Source organism: Penicillium psychrofluorescens, assembly GCF_964197705.1.
Source record: "Penicillium psychrofluorescens genome assembly, chromosome: 6".
NCBI classification, from domain to species: Eukaryota; Fungi; Ascomycota; class Eurotiomycetes; order Eurotiales; family Aspergillaceae; genus Penicillium; species Penicillium psychrofluorescens.
The window spans coordinates 1,187,972-1,206,212 of record NC_133444.1 but is presented as its reverse complement, the minus strand read 5'-3'; the positions used below and the strand labels follow the sequence as shown (position 1 = coordinate 1,206,212).

The following is an 18,241-nucleotide window of genomic DNA, read 5'->3' as shown; positions in this document are numbered from 1 at the left end:
TTCCAATATGACTGCTATGTGTGCGGAAGATATACACATGATAACAATATCCACAAGGAAAAAGAGAAAAATTCGCTCAGCATGCCACCCAATGAACGATACAAAGCGAACAGCAGCAGCAACGCCCGCAAAAGAGATCAAGCCGCCATGGTCAGAACGTATCTAGAAACACAAGTTAGCGAGCCACATTCCACGATGCGAATTCCATCCAGCGAGACTGTCAACTTACGAGGTAATACTATCCATGCGCTCCGTAGTCAACTTCAAACAAATGGTAAGTAACTCCCTTGCAGCTCTGGGCTCTTTCTCTTGGAGTTCCCTCCACTTCTCCGCAGAAAGGCACCACGCCACACAATCGCATTCCGCCTTAACGGTCGCCGTGCGACGAGTATCACTGAAAAACGGCAGTTCGCCGCACGGCCGGCCCGCAACTACGAGCTCAAAGTACCGGCCCTGCGGAAGATCGTACTCGGCGCGCAGCATGCCGGACTCTAGTAGGTAGAAGGAGTGCGGGACATCGCCTTCGTGGTAGAGGACTGTCGAGGCCGGGAAGGATTCGCGGGAGAAGTAGGGGCAGATGGGGAACCAGAAGTCTTCTGTTTGGGAGGAGAGGCCTTGGAAGGTTTGAAGAAGGAGGGGGAGTGGTTGGCGCATGGCGGACCAGGCGGGTGCAGCCATCATTGCTGTTGTTTCGTGTTCACGGATTGTGGTTGTTGCGACGCGCTGCAGGTATTGCCCGCGTGGGGAACTGACGATGGTATCTGATAGGCTTGGGTTGGTGGTTTGTTGTTGGTGTTGTGACGCTGGCGGGACGGGGACAGGGACTTGGAGGAGGGTTGTGGTGCTGTCAGATTTGGAGAGGAGAGCTTCTTGACGATTGTAGAGGACTTTGAGGTAATCATTCTCGCAGAACTCGAGGGCGGAGTTGAGGTCCTCAAAAATAGGCACACCAGTCTCGGGATCGAAGAGACCTACATTCTGCAGACTCTTGCCCACGTCTCCTTCCACGTTCAGTCCGGAGATAGCAGTCTGGACACTGCGCTTGAGCAGGATCCGATTGATGCGGGTGAAAGCTTCGGCGGCTGAGAAATCAAGTCCGTAGACTCGGGAAAAGTCCAGGATCAGGAAGCGGATGGGTCGCTGCTTGAATGCTTCCTCTTCGATCAGTCCGCGCATAGTACTCTCGACGTTTACTATTGTCCCGAAGAACAAATAGCCGCCCAGCTTCATGACGAGGGTCTGCTGTCCAGCTTCGTGGAGGAATTGCTGCTGAATAGGTGGCCGGCGCACGGTGGACCCTGCGACTTCCCCCGAGTACGTGGCTCGGATGGCGGATTTGCGAGATGTTTGGACCACAAAGTTCACGCATGCCAGAACGATACCGACTAGGATTCCGCTAACGAAATCCCAAGCGCCCATTGTGACTACAATGATAACCACCTGGAACGTGAGTTAGCAGATCCAACAATGGCCTCCAAGGATCATTACATACTGTCAGATATTCAAGTCGAGTTAATTTACCCCATGTGTCCACGAGAGCTTCCTGTAGCAGCTCGATACCCAATAAGAAGATCAGGGCGCCTACAACCATCACCGGAATAAAGCCAATGATGACGGGACCAACGACAAGAACCCCCGCAGTTGCCGCAGCAAGCATCAGACCGGCGAGCCGAGACTCCCCGCCGCTAGCAATGAAAAGAAGACTGTTGGTATACACCAGGTAGTTCTGCTGGGATTAGCGCATACCCCTTTCATGATATTTGAAGACATACCTGAATGCTACCTGCAAATCCTGATAGTGCATTCGTCACACCGTGGGCCATGAGCTCTCTGTCCACGTTGAGATTGTCCTCTCCGGTAGAGATACCTAGAGCGGGCACATTGATTGGGACGTGAAGCACGCCGAAGAAGGTCAGGGCAAACATTGCGGGAATGGTGTCTGCAAAGGCGGCCCAATCCACCGCAGAGAAATCTGGCTCGAGATGAGCAAAGTACTTGTCTCTGAAGAGGAATAAAACTCACCATAAAGGGTATAAAAGTGGTACCAAGGGTTATTGGAGGAAGGCGCATCGAACACCCATCCATTCTGGCGCAGAGCATCCATAGACACCCTGGCACTGACAATAGCAATGTAAAACACAGCCGCGACCGCAATGAAATATGCACCGACAAGGAAATTCGACCGAACGAATCGCTTCAGAACAAGAAGACCGAGCGCAAGGAACAAGGGTATCATCCAAAGAGGGAAAGTATCAAGATGAAAGAGTTTCTGTAAGGTCTGGAGATTGTACTCGAGCGAGCCAGGCAGTCGCGCCGAGACCTCGACTCCAGTTTGAAGCAAGAAGTAGCCGACACCGCCAATGCAACCGATGAGGATATGTCGCGGGAAGAATCCGATCAGCGAGCCCAGCCCGGATATTCCCATCAGGAAGAAGACCAGACCGGTTATGACGGAGCTGACGGAGAAGGCTAGGATGGTGGTTGCAAGGACTGATTGGGGGTTATCCTTGCCGATTCTGTTCATGATGGTAAACGCCATTGAATGGAAGAATGGAACGACCTCGATCATCTCGCTGCCGATTCCTCCTTTGAAGATGGAGCCGCCGGAGGAAAAGACTACCTGGGCGATGATGGTGCTGACGTAAAACATGGAGATGCCGTCTGAGCCCAGGTCGGCAAAGAGCGGTTCCCCTAGCGGGAACAAGATCATGCCGTAGGATAGAGCGTCCAGGATGTTGAGTAAAAGGCCAAGCAGTACCGCCGGAAGCAGACTGATCGGATACACCACGCCCTCTCTCCACATTGTGCGCCTATTCCATGCCTTCGGGTTGGAGAGTATTCGAATGGGCTTTGCGATTTTTGACACGCCTTTAATAAATGCGTTCGACGACGGAGGGGTAGAACCACCCTGGCTCTCCACGTCATTCACCAGGCCATAATTGCCCGAAGACTTAGTCCTCGTTTTGGACAGCAGTGAAGTACGCTCGTTGCTCAGACTCAGAGGCTCCGGCTCATCCTCATCCAGAATGGTAGGCAGTGGAGGAAACGAATTATCCTCGATCACAGCCCCATCGTCACTCGCACCGGTCGAAGGGCGACGTATCATCTCCGTCAATGCGGACGAAGTCGAGCCCCTGCCCACAGAAGCAGATCCAGCATCGAGGGATTCTTCCTCCTCATCAACAGCGGGGTACGAGCCACTGGAAGAGTCACGCATGAGACCCTCCCGGGTTTGAAATATATCTAGACTCGGGGGTAAGCTCGTGCGATCTCGTCTGCCGAGAGAGCCTTTATTCAGCGAAAGACCGTATGTCGCTAGCTCGGCGGTCTGTTCGCGGAGGCCGGTGGAGGCATAATGGGCTGAGTCTGGCGAGGATAGTTGGGTGGTCAATAAAATTCGCTCTCGATGGGGAAGTACCTAGGCAGGTAGGTGATACTCACCGAGGGTTGGGTGATAGGTGCGGTGGTGGAATGATCGGCCGGGAGTGCGCAGGCTCGAATTATTCGTGTAGCTGGAGGAGGCTTCGGCTCCCGTGCGTCCTGGGGAGCTGCTGTCCAGCGCCGTACGGGGCGACTGGTCGAGCAGGTCCTCTGCTGCGACCGGAATGTCGGAGTTCATGGGGCCTCGGCGGGACAGGGCTGATGCGCGCGAGTCGCTGCGGCCGCGAGGTTGGAGCACGGGCATGAGGCGATGGCAATGAAGGACATGCCTGGAGCAGATGGTGGTGTCTTATCAAGAAACGGGCAAGGTTGTAACTAGCTAACTCTCTCACTCCACTTAGATAGCGCACGGTTGACTAACGGGTCTTATCGCCGGAGTGAGCTTAGCGGGTAGATAAAAGATCCCGATTACTATTATTGCCATTCTGGTTTATAATAATACGCACTAATCATGGGAATTCGGCTTGTAGCTTATAGTGATCGGCCAACGGTGTACTTTTGCCCGGCTCCACCACCGATCTACTTCAAGCCCGAGAGGTGGTGGGGTGAGGAGGGGAAACAGCTCCAGCCGTACTTTGTGACATTTAGCGCTGGTGCTCGGGGCTGCATTGGCCGCACCATTAGCTATTTGGAACAAATCGTCTGTTGTACACCGATCCTGCATGGCTTTGCCCTCACTAAAGTGGGAGCTGAAGCGAGTTGCGCACTTTCAGCAAGTGCCAGGGAGGATGCCAATTAAGGTTTGGCGTCGGGTTGATTCTCACATGAGTGAGCAGTCGGTAATTTAAATAGTGGGCGTGATTCCACACGCGCGTTTGCAAGAATCTGAATGGCTAAACCGCACGAGTAGCGGGGCTCATCTTTAATAGCTTCGCAAGCCTTATGTGAAGACGGCAAATAACCATCTCCAAGCATGCGGGCACTAGGTTTCGGTGTAGGAAAATGAAGACTACATCGAGCACTGCCTGTGTTACCCTTGGCTGTTGCGAGACGTGTACCTAGAATATGGGTCTGTCATAGCCGCAAGGCTGGATACGGACGTTAAATTTGATTCGATCCTACCATATGATATAATGAGTTATTTATTATCATTCTTACATACTTCACTATTTAACTGCCGGAGGATGCTGATAAATCTTCCTGACGCCACACCCCGCATCCACATAAAGAGACCCGCCTCCCAATATTGTAACTTTCTCCATCGTAGTTGTGGTATCACTTCAAAATATTGAGGAAACAAAATGTCACTTCCATTCCCCCACCAAGGATACTCGGAGGATATTGTCCGACGCGTGCGCGTCCTGTTCAATGGAGAATATATTGTGGACGCTTCCGTTCCTAAAATGGTGTATGTTTTCTCTCCCGGATTGACTGTACCATGTGTCTGATAATCGACTAGATGGGAACATCCATACTATCCCCAGTACTATTTCCACCAGAAAGATGTTCAAATGAAATATCTGGTAAACGGTAAGGCCGATGGCACCCATGACATCACCGTCCACGACCGCACCGCTCCTGGCGGCGCGACCACTTTCCCTTCGGGTCGCTTCGATGGCCTGGTGCGCATCACTCTCTCGGCCGCCGACGCCTGGTTTGAAGAATCCGAACGCATCTACACGCATCCCAAGGATCCGTATAAACGCATCCACATCCTGGAGTCCGACAAACATGTTCGCGTGGAGATCGACGGGGTCGAGGTTGCCAATACGACCCGTCCCAAACTGCTGTATGAGACGGGGCTGCCGGTGCGGACATATATCCCGCACCCAGATATACGCTTGGAGTTGCTGAGACCGTCCGATTTGACGACCTCGTGTCCGTACAAGGTATGTCTCTTCCAGATCCCTGCATTTAGAGGAGATGGTTGACCATCTGTGTAGGGGGATTCAAATTACTATAAAGTCCGACTTCCCTCTGGGGAGAAAGATGGGCTGATTTGGTGGTATAAAACGCCGACTGCGGAGAGTGCCGCGATCGCAGGGTATGTGGCATTCTATGATGAAAAGGTGGACGTGTGGGTGGATGGGGTCAAACAGGAAAGGCCGGTGACACACTTCTCCTGATGTAAAGTATATCGGCGAGCCCGACATTAAGGGCCGGGAGCCTACTCAGCGGTTGGAAACGTGGTGTTGGATATTTTCTGGAAGAATACTGTACCACGCTAAAACCATTCCACGAGTTAACAGTAACGCTCCAATATGCGAGCAATTGTTTTTTATTATCATTATTTATTTAAGCGAAAAGTCCACCGGAGGTCGAGAGTCCCGTAGATGGGAGAAAGTCCCGAGGATTTGTCACAGTATCTTGCTTTGTTGACCTCGTTTAGATCCCCAAACTCTAAAATCACGGGCGACAAGGAAATCGGCAGTTCCAAGTCATTCGAAATCCCGTCGACATTATAGATCTGCGCCAAATTACAGCCCCACGTCGCCCCACGCTCTAGAAATATCTCCTCCGCATCTCCAGAAGTATGGTATGCACCGAGTAAACCCGAGGCTAACATACTCCATGAAGTGTCAGGGGACTTGTCTGAGTTGGTCATGAACCAGAAAGGGAAAAGAACGATGAAACTCTGGACCGTATCCATGAGAGATCAAGCCGCCCAGCCAAGTGGGAAGAAGTACAGGCGTAAACCAATTGGAACACATTTATCCCACAGCTGTGCCTATTAGCGTAGGCTCTATGATGGGGCTTTTCTATGATTCGCTTTGCTGGCGAAGACATAGTGGCAACGCCCACATCGTCAAAGCCCCTTAGGCATAGCCCGATTGGTAGTGAAAGGAGCGAGGAAATGGTCCGTCTTCGTATGCTATATATTTTAGCTTCCCCGGACTGCCTTCCTCTTACACTGTCGTCTTTCCAATCTCCAAACTCACATCCATCTTCAAAACAAGCTCATCAGCATGCATGGAATAACTGATCTGGTCCTGAAGGGTCTCTCCCAATATTGGCTATCTTTGTTTCTAACGGCTCTGCTCGTGTGGCTGATCAAGAACCGATATCACAATGGACTGAACAAGTACCCAGGTCCATTCGTGGCCTCTATCACGGACTGGTGGCGCTTCTTCGACGTGTTAAGCCGGAGACCCGAGACCACGCATCGAGCACTCCATAAGAAGTATGGCGAAGTTGTCCGTCTCGGACCAAATACCCTCTCCTTCTCGAACCCGAAGGCTTTGAAGGCAATTTATGGCTTAAATAAGGGGTTCACCAAGGTAATATCAGATATATACATGCCGTTTTGACCCTAAAATAGTGTCATTCACTAATCATCTGGCTAGTCTGAATTCTACATCGTTCAACAATCCATCGCTAGAGGTCACCGCCTGCAATCTCTGTTTAGCTCAACGGACAATGATTTCCATGCTAGATTCCGCCGATGCGTAAATTCGGCATTTGCTATGTCAGCTTTGGTACAGTACGAGCCATTCGTGGATAACACGACAAAACTGTTCCTAGAACAGACAAAAAACATATATGTCGACAATACCGAGGGATGCGACTTCACACAGTGGCTACAGTTCTATGCTTTTGATGTTATTGGGGAAATTACCTACGGCAAGAGACACGGATTCGTGGAGAACAACAAAGATATTGATGGAATCGTGGCATATTTGTCGTGGTTGTTCCTCTACGTTGCCCCGGTATGTTACTCCATCCATTTTCTCCCTAGCGATGAACCTGCGCATCAAATGTTCAACTTTCTTCCGGAATTCCTTCGTTTTTAAGTTTTTATGCAAGCTGATATCTTAACTAGATTGGGCAAATCCCATTCCTCGACCGCCTTCTGCTCAAGAACCCTATCTACCTCAAGCTCTCTCAATGGGGCTTCATCGATGCCACTTTTCCTGTGGCGCGATTTGCTAACAACAGAATGGCTGAAAGATCGCCGGACTTGAAGCTGGAGCAGGGCCCAGTTGAATCAGGCTCTATTGTGAAATCACCAGACCTGCTTTCAAAGTTCCTATCGGCGCATCAGGCACACCCCGAGTTTATGACCGAAACTTTGGTTCAGACCATGGCTGTTAGCATGGCATTTGCTGGCTCGGAGACCACGGCCATCAGTCTGTCGGCTGTATTTTACTACTTGCTCAAACATCCTACCGCCCTAGCACGTCTCCGAGCCGAGATCGACAACGCGGCCCGCGCCGGAGCCTTTGCAGACACCGATACAGGTCTCGTTACTTGGCATGAGAGCCAGCGCCTCCCTTACCTGGATGCATGCATCAAAGAGGCTTTTCGTTTGCATCCAGCCGCGGGTCTACCACTGGAGCGGGTTGTGCCACCTGGTGGTGCGGAAATCCTGGGTCGATTCATCCCAGGTGGAACTGTTGTTGGCTGCTCGGCCTGGCTCATTCATCTAGACAAGAGCATTTTCGGAGAAGATGCGGAGCTGTATCGGCCTGAACGATGGCTCCACAATGAAGATCTGATGAAGACGGATGGCGGGGATGCTGAGGATCGTCGTATTAAGGAGATGAATGGGACAATGTTCCAGTTTGGAATGGGTAGTCGGACCTGCATTGGAAAGAACATAAGCCTTCTCGAGATCTACAAACTCGTGCCCAGCATGTTACGAAGATTTGAGGTGTGTGACTATTCTGGTTTTCGGCATCCCCTGATACAACTGACGTGTCTGTACAAATCACAGATCGAATTCAAAGATCCCAGACAGGAATGGGAGCTGGTCAATGCATGGTTTGTTAAGCAGAGGAATTTTACCACGTCCTTCAAGCTGCGAGATATTGTCAAGCCCCAGGACAAAACGGGAGAAGTTGATTCTACATCGTGTTGAAGGGATCGATGCTTGTTACTATGTAGCAGACATTAAAATCCCCTGCAACTGCAAATGAATGTTTATTGACCTGCTTTCCCCTTGACCAGAAGCCATATTGACACCGGGAGATGATTCCGGGGCATCAATGGTGCTTGAATTGGCCATTTCTATGGCTCGTCGAAGTGCCATGCACCGTGGCATGGATGGTGTTTTCTAGAAATAGTGACTGTTCTCTTCAGGTTATAATTTTCAAAAGGACCGCAGTCCAAAAACTTCGTAGGGTATCTTATAGTAAATCTAGCTCAGTCGCTCCAAAAATCCCTGCGCAATCAGCCGTTCCACATCTCCCTGCCGCACATATAGCTGGCTGTTTTTCGTCAAGTTGATCACCCTAGCAATCATCACCGTTAGTAAGGAACACAATGAAAGGCGCCCAAGACATACCCATATTCCGTCTGAATTTCACCCGCATCCTTCAACACCCGCACATCAATGAACAAATCCCTCGGCGGCTCCAACGAGCCCGTCAGATCAATGTCCGTGAATTGGCCCTTATAAGCCGCGAGCATATCGCCATACAGCCGAAAATACTCTTCCTCCTCGGGGCTGAGCGAGCTGTGTCCCGTCCCGGAAGACAGCGCAGCAGCAGCAGTAGAGCGCTCCTCAGCTGTGTCGCTGGGCTGCTGCTGCTCCAGCACATCAACGCCCGTCCAGCACAACTCCTCCAGCTTCTCGGTGCGCACGCGGTGGTACGCCAAGAGACAGCGCTTGTTGCGGCGCATGCATAGGTGGTCGACTAGCAGCGCGCAGGCCACAGCGGGGTCGGCGGAGGGGTTGAATTCGCCGTGGAAGGGGTCTAGGAGGCGGGCGACATCGCGTTCGAGGTCGCGGACTTCGCGGGTCACGGCGCGGACGATCTCGGTCTGGTAGGGGGGGAGGTGGGCGAGGGTTTGGGTGCGTTTGGCGTGTTGGACCTGATTGAGGCACGATTAGTGGTAGTTGTGACACCGGATGGAAGAACGTACGAGCTTGTTGCCCAGCTCGCCGTACATGGTGGCCGCGTCGAAGGAGGAAGAGATAAGACGCGTTTGGGCTGGGTGGGGGGAGGTGATTAGTCAGGGATTGGGAGATGGAACATGTGAAGCATGAACGACATTTTAGAACCATTGAATTGTAATAGATAATCTTAAAATTGAATTCATACTGTTAGTACTTAATACTGCATTGACGCTCGCACCTGATTGTAATCGCTTTGCGTAATGGGCTCGTACTTGGCCGGGTCGGTGGCCGTCCGACACGACGGAATACACTCGATCACCGAGTCCGGGTCCGGCGCCAGGAAGTACGGGATAGAAAAGCGTCGACGGGTCATCCGTTGCTCTCCTGCAAACCGGTCTGCCAGGGGTGGAAGAGTGACTCGGTGACTGGTTGACCTCAATTGGTCTGCACACATTAGGGCATATACACACACCATATCACAAGATGAGACACGCACCGTTGCTCCACCTCTGTAAAAGATCTCCTACATTCATCACAATTGCATTCTTCACCGGCGTGGCGGGGATGAATCTCCCCGGACAGGCAACATCCTCGACCTCGAGCCCACCGCAATCATCCTGGAAGAGCAGCGTAATGGAGCTCCAGTCCGTATGAGCGGGACAGCGAGCCATTTGTTCAGTCTCCAGGGCCTCGGCTGGAATGGGCGGATAATGCAGAAGACGGAGTTGATTGTTATGGCCCGAATGCTTTTTCAGTAGATAGTTCTCATCCTCCAAGTCTAGTCCGACGGCGAGTGCCTGCAGGATCTCGCCTCCCACACGGAAACACTCCCCGTAGAATCGGGTCATGAAGGACTGAAACCCCGGCAGTGCATCCTTGGGAATCCACTGGTTGGGCTGACTGGGGTTCTCATCGCTGCCAATGTCGTAGCTTTCCTATGTACTGACCATCAGAAGGTGTCGCAGACTGACCCAACAAACATCCTTGAAACTGTTGCTTCAAAAGATCGCATGCGAAACACCCGTGTGAAAAGGGATGTTCACCTTGACATCGGGAATTTCTCTCAGCTGCCCAACCCGTTCCTGGTCGTTCTGCTCGCTCATCGCCTGTGACACTTTCTCCAGCCCCGGCCAGGAATAGCCACGATGGACCGCCCATCCCTCCGGATGAGGTGCCTTACGCTTTTCGGTTTCGGGAAGGTCAAAAAATTGTCTCGACCAGCAGAATGCGTCCTCCAGTAGGGTCTCGGGCAGTGAGTGGTTGACGATGTACACGAACCCGACCTGCTTGCACGCGGCGACGATGTCCTGTGCCACGCGCTGACGCTGGGACTGGTCAGAAGACCAGCTGGCAAAGTCCACAACAGGGATGATGGTTTGGGCCATCGTTACTAGAAATGTCTTGGTTGTGTAGTCGGTAAGTAGTGACATGGATGAAGGAAGTGGATTGGGCCGTTCTGGTTGCCGTGGCAGAGATGAACTAGCCTCGTTTCGTCAGTGCTCACTCTGCCTTGTAACTCTCCTCGTATCTCTCTTCGACAAACCAAACTGGTCAGTATTTACCTATTCTCCATTGTCTCCGGCAATCAATTAACTCCTCCTGTCGACGGACTGACACTCACTTGCCTCTTCAGGTAGTTTGTTGATCCCCCCCACTACCACGCCTTCTACGCCGATATGCCAAACTTCCCGTCTTAACCAATCCAAAGAGAACAAAAGACACAAACTCGTCGGAATTCTACCACCGCATCAGAATGCGGGCCATGCGGTGGATCTGGCTGTCGACCGCATACCTCGCCTCCGCCGCGCGATCGAGCGAAAGCGAGACAAACAGCCCCTTTGTCGCCCCCGCCAACGCCGAGACCAACAACCAACGAGCCTTCGACGTGCTCCAACTCCTCAAGCGAACCGAGAACAACTGCCCCGGCGGTTACAATCCATGCTCGAAGCTCGGAAATGCCGACGCCTGCTGTCAAGATGGCACGATCTGTTCGCGTGACTCCGCTAACAACATCGCCTGCTGCCCGACCGGCGTCAGCTGCACGGGCAGTCTAACGGCCGAGCCCTCCGCCACAGATGGGAGCAGCTTTAGGTTCCCCCACGCTGCGACCGCGACGACGACGACTAGCAGCAGCGCTGCCGGGGCGCAGATCACAGGGTCGACCCTCACGGGGGCATATCCGTTTATTTATGTGCCGACGACCTTTGACAGCCCTCAGACCTGCTCGTCCTACTACCATATCTGTCAGTCGGAGTACTCGCAGTGCACGGGCGCGTTGATGGGTCGCTACGGCGTCACCGTCGGGGGTGCAGGCGGTGCTGGCGTGACGGTCGAGTCAATAACGGACGCGGCGCAAGCCACCTCGGTTTGCTCCAGCTTGAGTGCGAGTGCCTGTCATGGTTTGGAGCTTGGGTATTGTGGGGCACTACCGTCTGGGGGGGCGCAGGCCAATGGCAATGGCAATAATGCTGCGACGCCGGGCCGGACAACGAGTCTACACGACCTTGCGCTAGGAATAATGGTCGGGGTTGCTGGGATGTTCATATGATGTGATGTATCTGGATGGATGGATGGATGTATTTTGATCCTTCTTTTGTATATGCTTGCTTCTTGTCACATTAACTGCCCATATGGAGTTTTGTTTATGATTTTGAAATGGAATGGTATAGGTCTTCTTGATCGAAGTCTTGTAACTTTCGTCTTTGTATACTGCGACTTCAAATGTGCTTGCGATAAGGAAGTTCAAGCCATGCAGATTCGGGGAATGTTGCACAGAGCCTATGAAAAGACATGCATAGCTCCATATCCCAAGCAACTTTATCAGGAAACTAGGACTCGTCAGCTGGAGCTATTTGCTCCAGTACAGCAACCTCCTCCATCCTTTGCTTTCCATTCGCTGTTCCGGTAGCTACAGCTTTCATCTGCCCTGGACTGTCCTCTGTCCACTTGATCGGCCCTGACGGCAAGTTTGTGTTTGAGGCGGACCAACGAAGGGTTTGGCAAATTGCGGGTTCCAAATCGGGGATCATGCCGTTCGTGAACTTGAAGTTGCCCCCAAATTGAGCTGGAATGTTCTCATGGCTGATGCGCGTGCTCAAGGTGTCGTATACCTCTCCCTCTCTCAAAACTTGAATTTTATCAGCGGTGACAGGATGGACAAAGCGTTTTGCAATTGCCCAAAGCTGAGCAAAGTATGATGGCGCATTACACATCTGCGGAGCGTAGTCAGTCATTTGAGAATCGCTGTTAATCTAATATTTTTCTACTCACAAAGATTCGCTCAATTGTCTCGGGATAGCAGGTGGATAGAATCCAGCTAATCTCTTGCGCAAAGTCTCTCAAATTCCAGACCTGACCCAGAGAGAGCGGAGAGGCGTCCAGAATATAGATGGATTTGCTGATTGGGCTTGATGGATTGGGTCGATCAGGCATTGCCGAACAAAGGGGAAAGACAAACCGGGTCAAGTAATCGTGAACTACGCAAGCCCGTTGTGCCATATTAGCTGTGACATCTTTGGCATCGTCGCAATCACAGCAGCCGGATGGTATGTCGCGAGTCTTGCGCCAGTGTGCTATTGTAGTTTGATTCAGATAGGCCAAATCGAGCATGACGATAGGCCATCCTAGATTATCACGACGGCCGGTCCAATGAGGATACTTTGAGGAATGAGTTAGCACCACGGGTATAAGAAGACATATTCTATATCCTACCATCCCTCTGGTGTCCTCAAATTCATCAATGTTAATCAGGTTGTATAGGCGAAGCACGCTGTTGGCCGTTTGGAACTTGGTTGCCTCTTGGAATTGCAAAAGAGCGTTAGAAGGGACCGATTTATTTGCCTGCAAAAAACGCCTATTCCGTTCAATGCCTATACGACAACAATCCCGAGGCTACTCACAGCAGGGCGGTTTTATCAGTTACCCCATCAGGTCGATCTCCGTGTTTCAAACCAACACGTTTCAAGAGGCCTTGTTCTGCGCATAGATCGGTGAGCGTGGCGAGAGCCGCTGCATCTTTCTCTGGTAGTTCCATCATCTTTTCTTCTGTCATATTGAGCGCGATTGAGATGAGATGGCTTGGAAACAATGATATCATGAAATCATCTTGGCCCCCATCTATCTGAACCCCCCGCAACGCCCGGTCAGGTGACAAAAGTTTTGCATCCTTCTCGTTTGTGCAGAGTGACTCTTAATGTCTAATAATGGCGAATGGTACTCCTACAAGAAGACTTGCTGTCCCAAGTTTGACATGTTTCATTACCCGGAATAGCATATTCTTAACCTGCCCCGTAGCCAGATGTGAACTATGTACTCGAAGCTTCTGTCAAAATAGACTTGATGCAAATTGAGTCAGATCGATCGTAGTTGACGCACGAATGGCCTTGATGGCTGCGGCGAAATATGGAATTTCCAGCCCATTATAGTCGCAGCTGTTCCCCTGGACATCGATAGTGACTGTAAAACCATCGCCACTGTTGTCTATAGCTTGATTAATGAGCATACCCGTGTCGATCTGTCCAAGAACAACGTTGCTGCTGGTAGGTTGCCCAAGCATCAGGTTAGGGATGTCCATGTATCCAAGTGACTCGCCGGCCATGCTGAGGTTAAATGTGACATGACCCTGACATATGTTAGCCAATTTTGTACATCCGATGATATCTGTGCCGAATAAATAGTTACCATTGTCACAGTAAAAGGAGTCGGATTCTGGACAGAGATGGTGGCATTAAAGTTGAAGCCGTTCACAGGCTCATTGAATATGTCTACACTCGTGATATTGTATGTATCCGGGTTATTGAGGAACTCTGAGTGAAAAGTTAGGACGTTTTGATGGCAGTAGAAAAGATCAGCGCGTACCATCAATATTGTATCCTACAAGTCAAAACATCATTAGCATCAGTCAACTCTGCAGCATAGGAGAATCACGGCCTACCATTCATATGTAAAGTTTTTTGAATGTTCAAATGAGCAGTTGGCAGAGCGTCGAGCTTCAAATAAGGTTGCGCCGTCACCAACACCGCGACGCTCTTGTTTGTCGCCGCCAAAATGGCCAACTGCGACAGACACTCGACGCAGGATAAGTCCAGATCGTGGTCGATATCAACAGTGATGTCGCCATCAAATTGGGTCGCGGGGAAAGGGAAGACCGCAATTTCCTCGCCGCTGTCGGGAACACGAATGGTTGCATTGAACGGTGACAGAGAACCGCTGCCACTGAACCCACCACCCATGGGGAATGATTTCTTTACGCTGACATGGAACGCGTTTGGTCGAGGGTCAGTGATCACAAAACCAGTATCATCAAATTGGAGGCTGTCAATGTACGAGTCTGCGAAGTGAGGAATTCCCACGTAGATACTAGCGAAAATTAGCAATGTGTCCAACCACCCATGGAAGAGAGACTTACATGGGAAGAAACACCACGAGAAAAATACAGCAAAACCCGAGCAAATATGCCCACCACCATTTCTTCATGTGCGTTTTAAACCGTTGCCATCTCGTCGGCTTCGTAGTAGCCCCTGGCGCGGCTCTCCCAGCATTTGTATCGCTGTCTGAGCTCTGTTCAAGGTCAGGTTTTGACATTGTGGACTCAAGGATGATGCAAGACAGCAAAGCGACCGCTTCACATCTTAAAGCGCGCGACGGTCAAGCGTGTGCGGCAGTAAGATCAAGGATAGTGTCAACAGAAGAAAGCAGTTCTAAAATGGGCCGCGGTTTCTTCCTCCTGCTCGCTATTCCCCATCGGAGCGAATTGTCGATCGCAGGCCCCACTTCACATGGGAGCGCAAAACAGTCGCTGGTATGTCGCGACTATCTGCCACTTGTTTCTGGGAGTTATGAATCGCGTAAAAAGAGATAGCATCTAGGATGTAGAGATCCGCTTATCCCGAGACCTAGAGAAACCAATCTGCAAGTTCGGAGTAGATAAATCGACCAGAGTCCGAAATAGGAAGGGTTCTGTTCTCCACCGAATACGCAGGAATACGCCCATGCCAAGGCCAAAGCGGTCATCGTTGACCAATCAACACAAACGCCCGTGGTAGGACCTTCGCCTAGCAGCAGTGAATCGTCGATGAATATTGTACAAAAGGCGGGGGAGGCGAATATGTCCTTGGAAATGCTGATTTTTGATAAAAGGTGGAGGGATGCTAACAATGGAATGGGTTACGGAAAAGCAGCTGAAAATTCAGCATTGAATATCAGGCCATGTCGGGCTTAGCGATAATAATGAGGCCAGTAAGACTGATCAGGTCCAACTATCCATCCCGGCCGTTTACATTGGGCCTGATCATGTTTTTCACGGATCACGACGACTTACTACGTCCTAATCCTCTTCGTTGGTTCTAAGTGCAGACGGAAGAGAGTGTTTGAGATACATGAAAAAGGCTACTCGGGATAAACGGCCTCCCCGGATGATAAAGCACTGAATCATATACGTACTTGGGAGTTCCCTCCTATAAAGAAGATATTGCCGGGAAAATCTACATTGGAGAATCTCGAGCCAGCACTTGCCATTCATCGGGACAGGGGAGCGGGGACACCCGTTGACCGTGCTGCTGGCCTGGATTATGGGAGTTGAGGATATGATCCTGCAATTTGATGCATTTGCTATCACTACACTTTTTGTTGCCATGGTCATTCCGGGGTATGTGATTCACGAAGGTCGGAGTAATTGGTGAGTTGTGGTTGAAGCACTATTTCTAGCCCTAACTGGCAGGCTTACCGGGGCTCTTTTGACGAAGATCTCGATTATCATTGCGCCCGTTTCTTGGTGGATTCCATAGAACAGAGAGAGCTTGAAATCCTTAACATAGTCATCACTCCATGTCCGATACCCGGGTGTCGTACTTTTAGCGTGAGCCCAGACCGATCCGATCAGCCGACCGCAGGAGGGGCAGCCAGGAGGGGGTAGCTGTCAGCCTCTTCGGTGCATATATGTAGTCATAATTTGAGTTGCGAATATGTATCAGAGGTAAATATTCAGCCTTTAATAGTCAGTCAAATTGTCCAGATTAATTGATGGCCAGTGCCGGAATAATCAAGCAGTGTCATTGGCAGAAATCCGGGTGGTTGGGTATACGAAGGGTGGCTGGGAAACACAAGAGCAATAGGTTATCTTCCCTCCAACCTTTCTTTCTCTTTTTTCCCTTCTCTCATATCTCTCTTCCGCATTCCATATTTCCTCTGAGGAATTTACTGTCATCTATTGTTCCTCTCTCTATCTCTTGAAAGCGCAGATCGACGTGGGTGGACCTGTGTATACAACCCGCCTGTCAGCCCACCATTCCGATCGCAACGTGCGCATACCAGAGATCCGTGGGCGCTGCGTCGCTCTCTAGCCGCCATGCGGGCCTTCTCTACGATCTCAGTGCTCTCGACACTCACCCTCCTGCTGAGCTTCTCCCCATCGACGGTCGCAAATCCGGTCGCAACCCCGGTCTTCGTGGGCGACCAAGTCCTCAACCTCGAGAAACGATGCGAAAATCCCTGTGGCTGGCATGACAAGTACTGCTGCGGCCCCAATCAAGCCTGTCAGACCAACGCCGCCAACGAGGCGCTTTGTGTGAATGGCGGCGGCGGCAGCTGGGAGTATTTCACCAGCACCTACGTGGTCACCGAGGCCGAGGTGTCGACCGTCACATCTGTCTGGAGCAGTCACCTCATGACGCCGGCGCCAACCTCCGGTGGTGGTACCTGCAAATATGAATATGGCGAGAGCAAGTGCGGCACTAAATGCTGCGACAAGGACTCGGTTTGCGTCAAGGGAGAATGTGTTGTCGGCAGCTCCTCCTTCGCCTCCACTGGAGCAGGAGCACAAGCGACGCCTCCGGTACGCGGCACTAGCAATGGCATGTCGACCGTCACGCAGACCGAAGCTCCCACCGCCACAGAGGGGTTCATTGCGCCCGTCAGCACGGACGGATCCGAGTTGATTGGGGCCAAAGCCACGGTTGGCGGTGGTGGATTGAGCGGTGGTGCAATCGCGGGCATTGTCATCGGCGTGATCTTCGGTATTATCCTGTTGCTGCTTCTCTGCGCCTGCATGTGCTTTAAGGGCGCCGTGGATGGATTGCTGGCCGCCCTGGGTTTCCGCAACCGCCGCCGACGAGAGACCGTTGTCGAAGAGCGCTATTCGCACCACTCCGGCAGTCGACCACCAAGGCGCCGGACATGGTTTGGCACTCGCCCGGCCGCCGCGACAGAAAGTGAAGTCAGCGAGAAGAAATCCAAATGGGGTAGCTGGGCTACCATTGCACTCATCCTGGGTGCGCTTGCACTCTGTCTGGGATTGAAGAGGCACCGAGACCGCGAACACGACGACGACAAATCCGATCACACCTACCCGAGCGATTACTACTCCGACTACTACTCGGAGTATTACACCAATTCAAGTATGTTTGGTCCCAAGCGTTCTGATTGAGCCCATTGCTGACTTCCCTTTCCTAGGTACCAACAGTTCGGACCGACGAACTCGGGATACACGACGATCAGGACGATCGCGCACCCGCTCACGGCGTTGACGATAATGAGTTGAACTGAAGTTTATGCATCTTGACGGCGTTACTGTATGACCATGGTTCCTATGACCGAGCAATGTTTTGTGATGATATTTCTCTTCTTTGATGTGGATATGGATTTTTCTTTTTTTCTACTTGGACAGACTCTGCAATTGAGGGCGCGATACGATGTAAATAGCACACATGAAATAATGAAGCAGACCATGCAAATATATTGGGCAGCAAGTATGTAACGCACGCATCTGCAATGCAGACAGCCGAGCCGACCGAGTAGATCATATAATTGCGACCGTAATCAATAATAATAATGATAATTAACTACATAACAAAAAAGAATTCCTGTCCTACGAAAAGTTGTCGTTAACTACTATAGAATAGAATAGTGGCCAGACCCGCAGGCCACACAAACCGAACTCCCCGCCTTTCCGCCCGGCCCGTTCTTCTTCTCTTCCTCCCTTCCCAGGCTCCCAACTTCCATCCCCCCCCTTGACTTCCAACCCAA

The 18,241-nt window shown here is 51.4% G+C and overlaps 8 protein-coding genes across 8 annotated transcripts; 4 read left to right on the top strand and 4 right to left on the bottom strand.

Moving 5' to 3' along the window:
- Nucleotides 1-137: 137 nt before the first annotated feature.
- On the bottom strand, nucleotides 138-3,685 carry PFLUO_LOCUS8983 (uncharacterized protein; the record flags this gene model as incomplete). Its single annotated transcript, XM_073786762.1, has 6 exons — nucleotides 138-162; nucleotides 230-1,440; nucleotides 1,493-1,726; nucleotides 1,773-1,972; nucleotides 2,023-3,366; nucleotides 3,442-3,685. 6 exons carry the CDS (start codon nucleotides 3,683-3,685, stop codon nucleotides 138-140), a joined length of 3,258 nt encoding a protein of 1,085 aa, XP_073642986.1.
- A 997-nt stretch (nucleotides 3,686-4,682) lies between these two features.
- Nucleotides 4,683-5,312, top strand: PFLUO_LOCUS8982 (uncharacterized protein; the record flags this gene model as incomplete). The annotated part of the gene is made up of 2 exons (XM_073786761.1): nucleotides 4,683-4,789; nucleotides 4,841-5,312. The coding sequence occupies 2 exons, from the start codon at nucleotides 4,683-4,685 to the stop codon at nucleotides 5,310-5,312; spliced, it is 579 nt and encodes a 192-aa protein (XP_073642985.1).
- Nucleotides 5,313-6,347: 1,035 nt separating this feature from the next.
- On the top strand, nucleotides 6,348-8,239 carry PFLUO_LOCUS8981 (uncharacterized protein; the record flags this gene model as incomplete). Its single annotated transcript, XM_073786760.1, has 4 exons — nucleotides 6,348-6,659; nucleotides 6,726-7,088; nucleotides 7,202-8,032; nucleotides 8,096-8,239. 4 exons carry the CDS (start codon nucleotides 6,348-6,350, stop codon nucleotides 8,237-8,239), a joined length of 1,650 nt encoding a protein of 549 aa, XP_073642984.1.
- Nucleotides 8,240-8,518: 279 nt separating this feature from the next.
- On the bottom strand, nucleotides 8,519-9,273 carry PFLUO_LOCUS8980 (DNA replication protein psf1; the record flags this gene model as incomplete). The annotated part of the gene is made up of 3 exons (XM_073786759.1): nucleotides 8,519-8,612; nucleotides 8,666-9,195; nucleotides 9,247-9,273. 3 exons carry the CDS (start codon nucleotides 9,271-9,273, stop codon nucleotides 8,519-8,521), a joined length of 651 nt encoding a protein of 216 aa, XP_073642983.1.
- A 161-nt stretch (nucleotides 9,274-9,434) lies between these two features.
- Nucleotides 9,435-10,605, bottom strand: PFLUO_LOCUS8979 (uncharacterized protein; the record flags this gene model as incomplete). The annotated part of the gene is made up of 3 exons (XM_073786758.1): nucleotides 9,435-9,616; nucleotides 9,717-10,155; nucleotides 10,264-10,605. The coding sequence occupies 3 exons, from the start codon at nucleotides 10,603-10,605 to the stop codon at nucleotides 9,435-9,437; spliced, it is 963 nt and encodes a 320-aa protein (XP_073642982.1).
- A 368-nt stretch (nucleotides 10,606-10,973) lies between these two features.
- Nucleotides 10,974-11,768, top strand: PFLUO_LOCUS8978 (uncharacterized protein; the record flags this gene model as incomplete). Its single annotated transcript, XM_073786757.1, has 1 exon — nucleotides 10,974-11,768. The coding sequence occupies one exon, from the start codon at nucleotides 10,974-10,976 to the stop codon at nucleotides 11,766-11,768; it is 795 nt and encodes a 264-aa protein (XP_073642981.1).
- Nucleotides 11,769-13,544: 1,776 nt separating this feature from the next.
- Nucleotides 13,545-14,451, bottom strand: PFLUO_LOCUS8977 (uncharacterized protein; the record flags this gene model as incomplete). The annotated part of the gene is made up of 5 exons (XM_073786756.1): nucleotides 13,545-13,675; nucleotides 13,724-13,841; nucleotides 13,901-14,025; nucleotides 14,078-14,092; nucleotides 14,154-14,451. The coding sequence occupies 5 exons, from the start codon at nucleotides 14,449-14,451 to the stop codon at nucleotides 13,545-13,547; spliced, it is 687 nt and encodes a 228-aa protein (XP_073642980.1).
- A 2,114-nt stretch (nucleotides 14,452-16,565) lies between these two features.
- Nucleotides 16,566-17,761, top strand: PFLUO_LOCUS8976 (uncharacterized protein; the record flags this gene model as incomplete). The annotated part of the gene is made up of 2 exons (XM_073786755.1): nucleotides 16,566-17,613; nucleotides 17,679-17,761. 2 exons carry the CDS (start codon nucleotides 16,566-16,568, stop codon nucleotides 17,759-17,761), a joined length of 1,131 nt encoding a protein of 376 aa, XP_073642979.1.
- Between the last annotated feature and the right edge of the window lie 480 nt (nucleotides 17,762-18,241).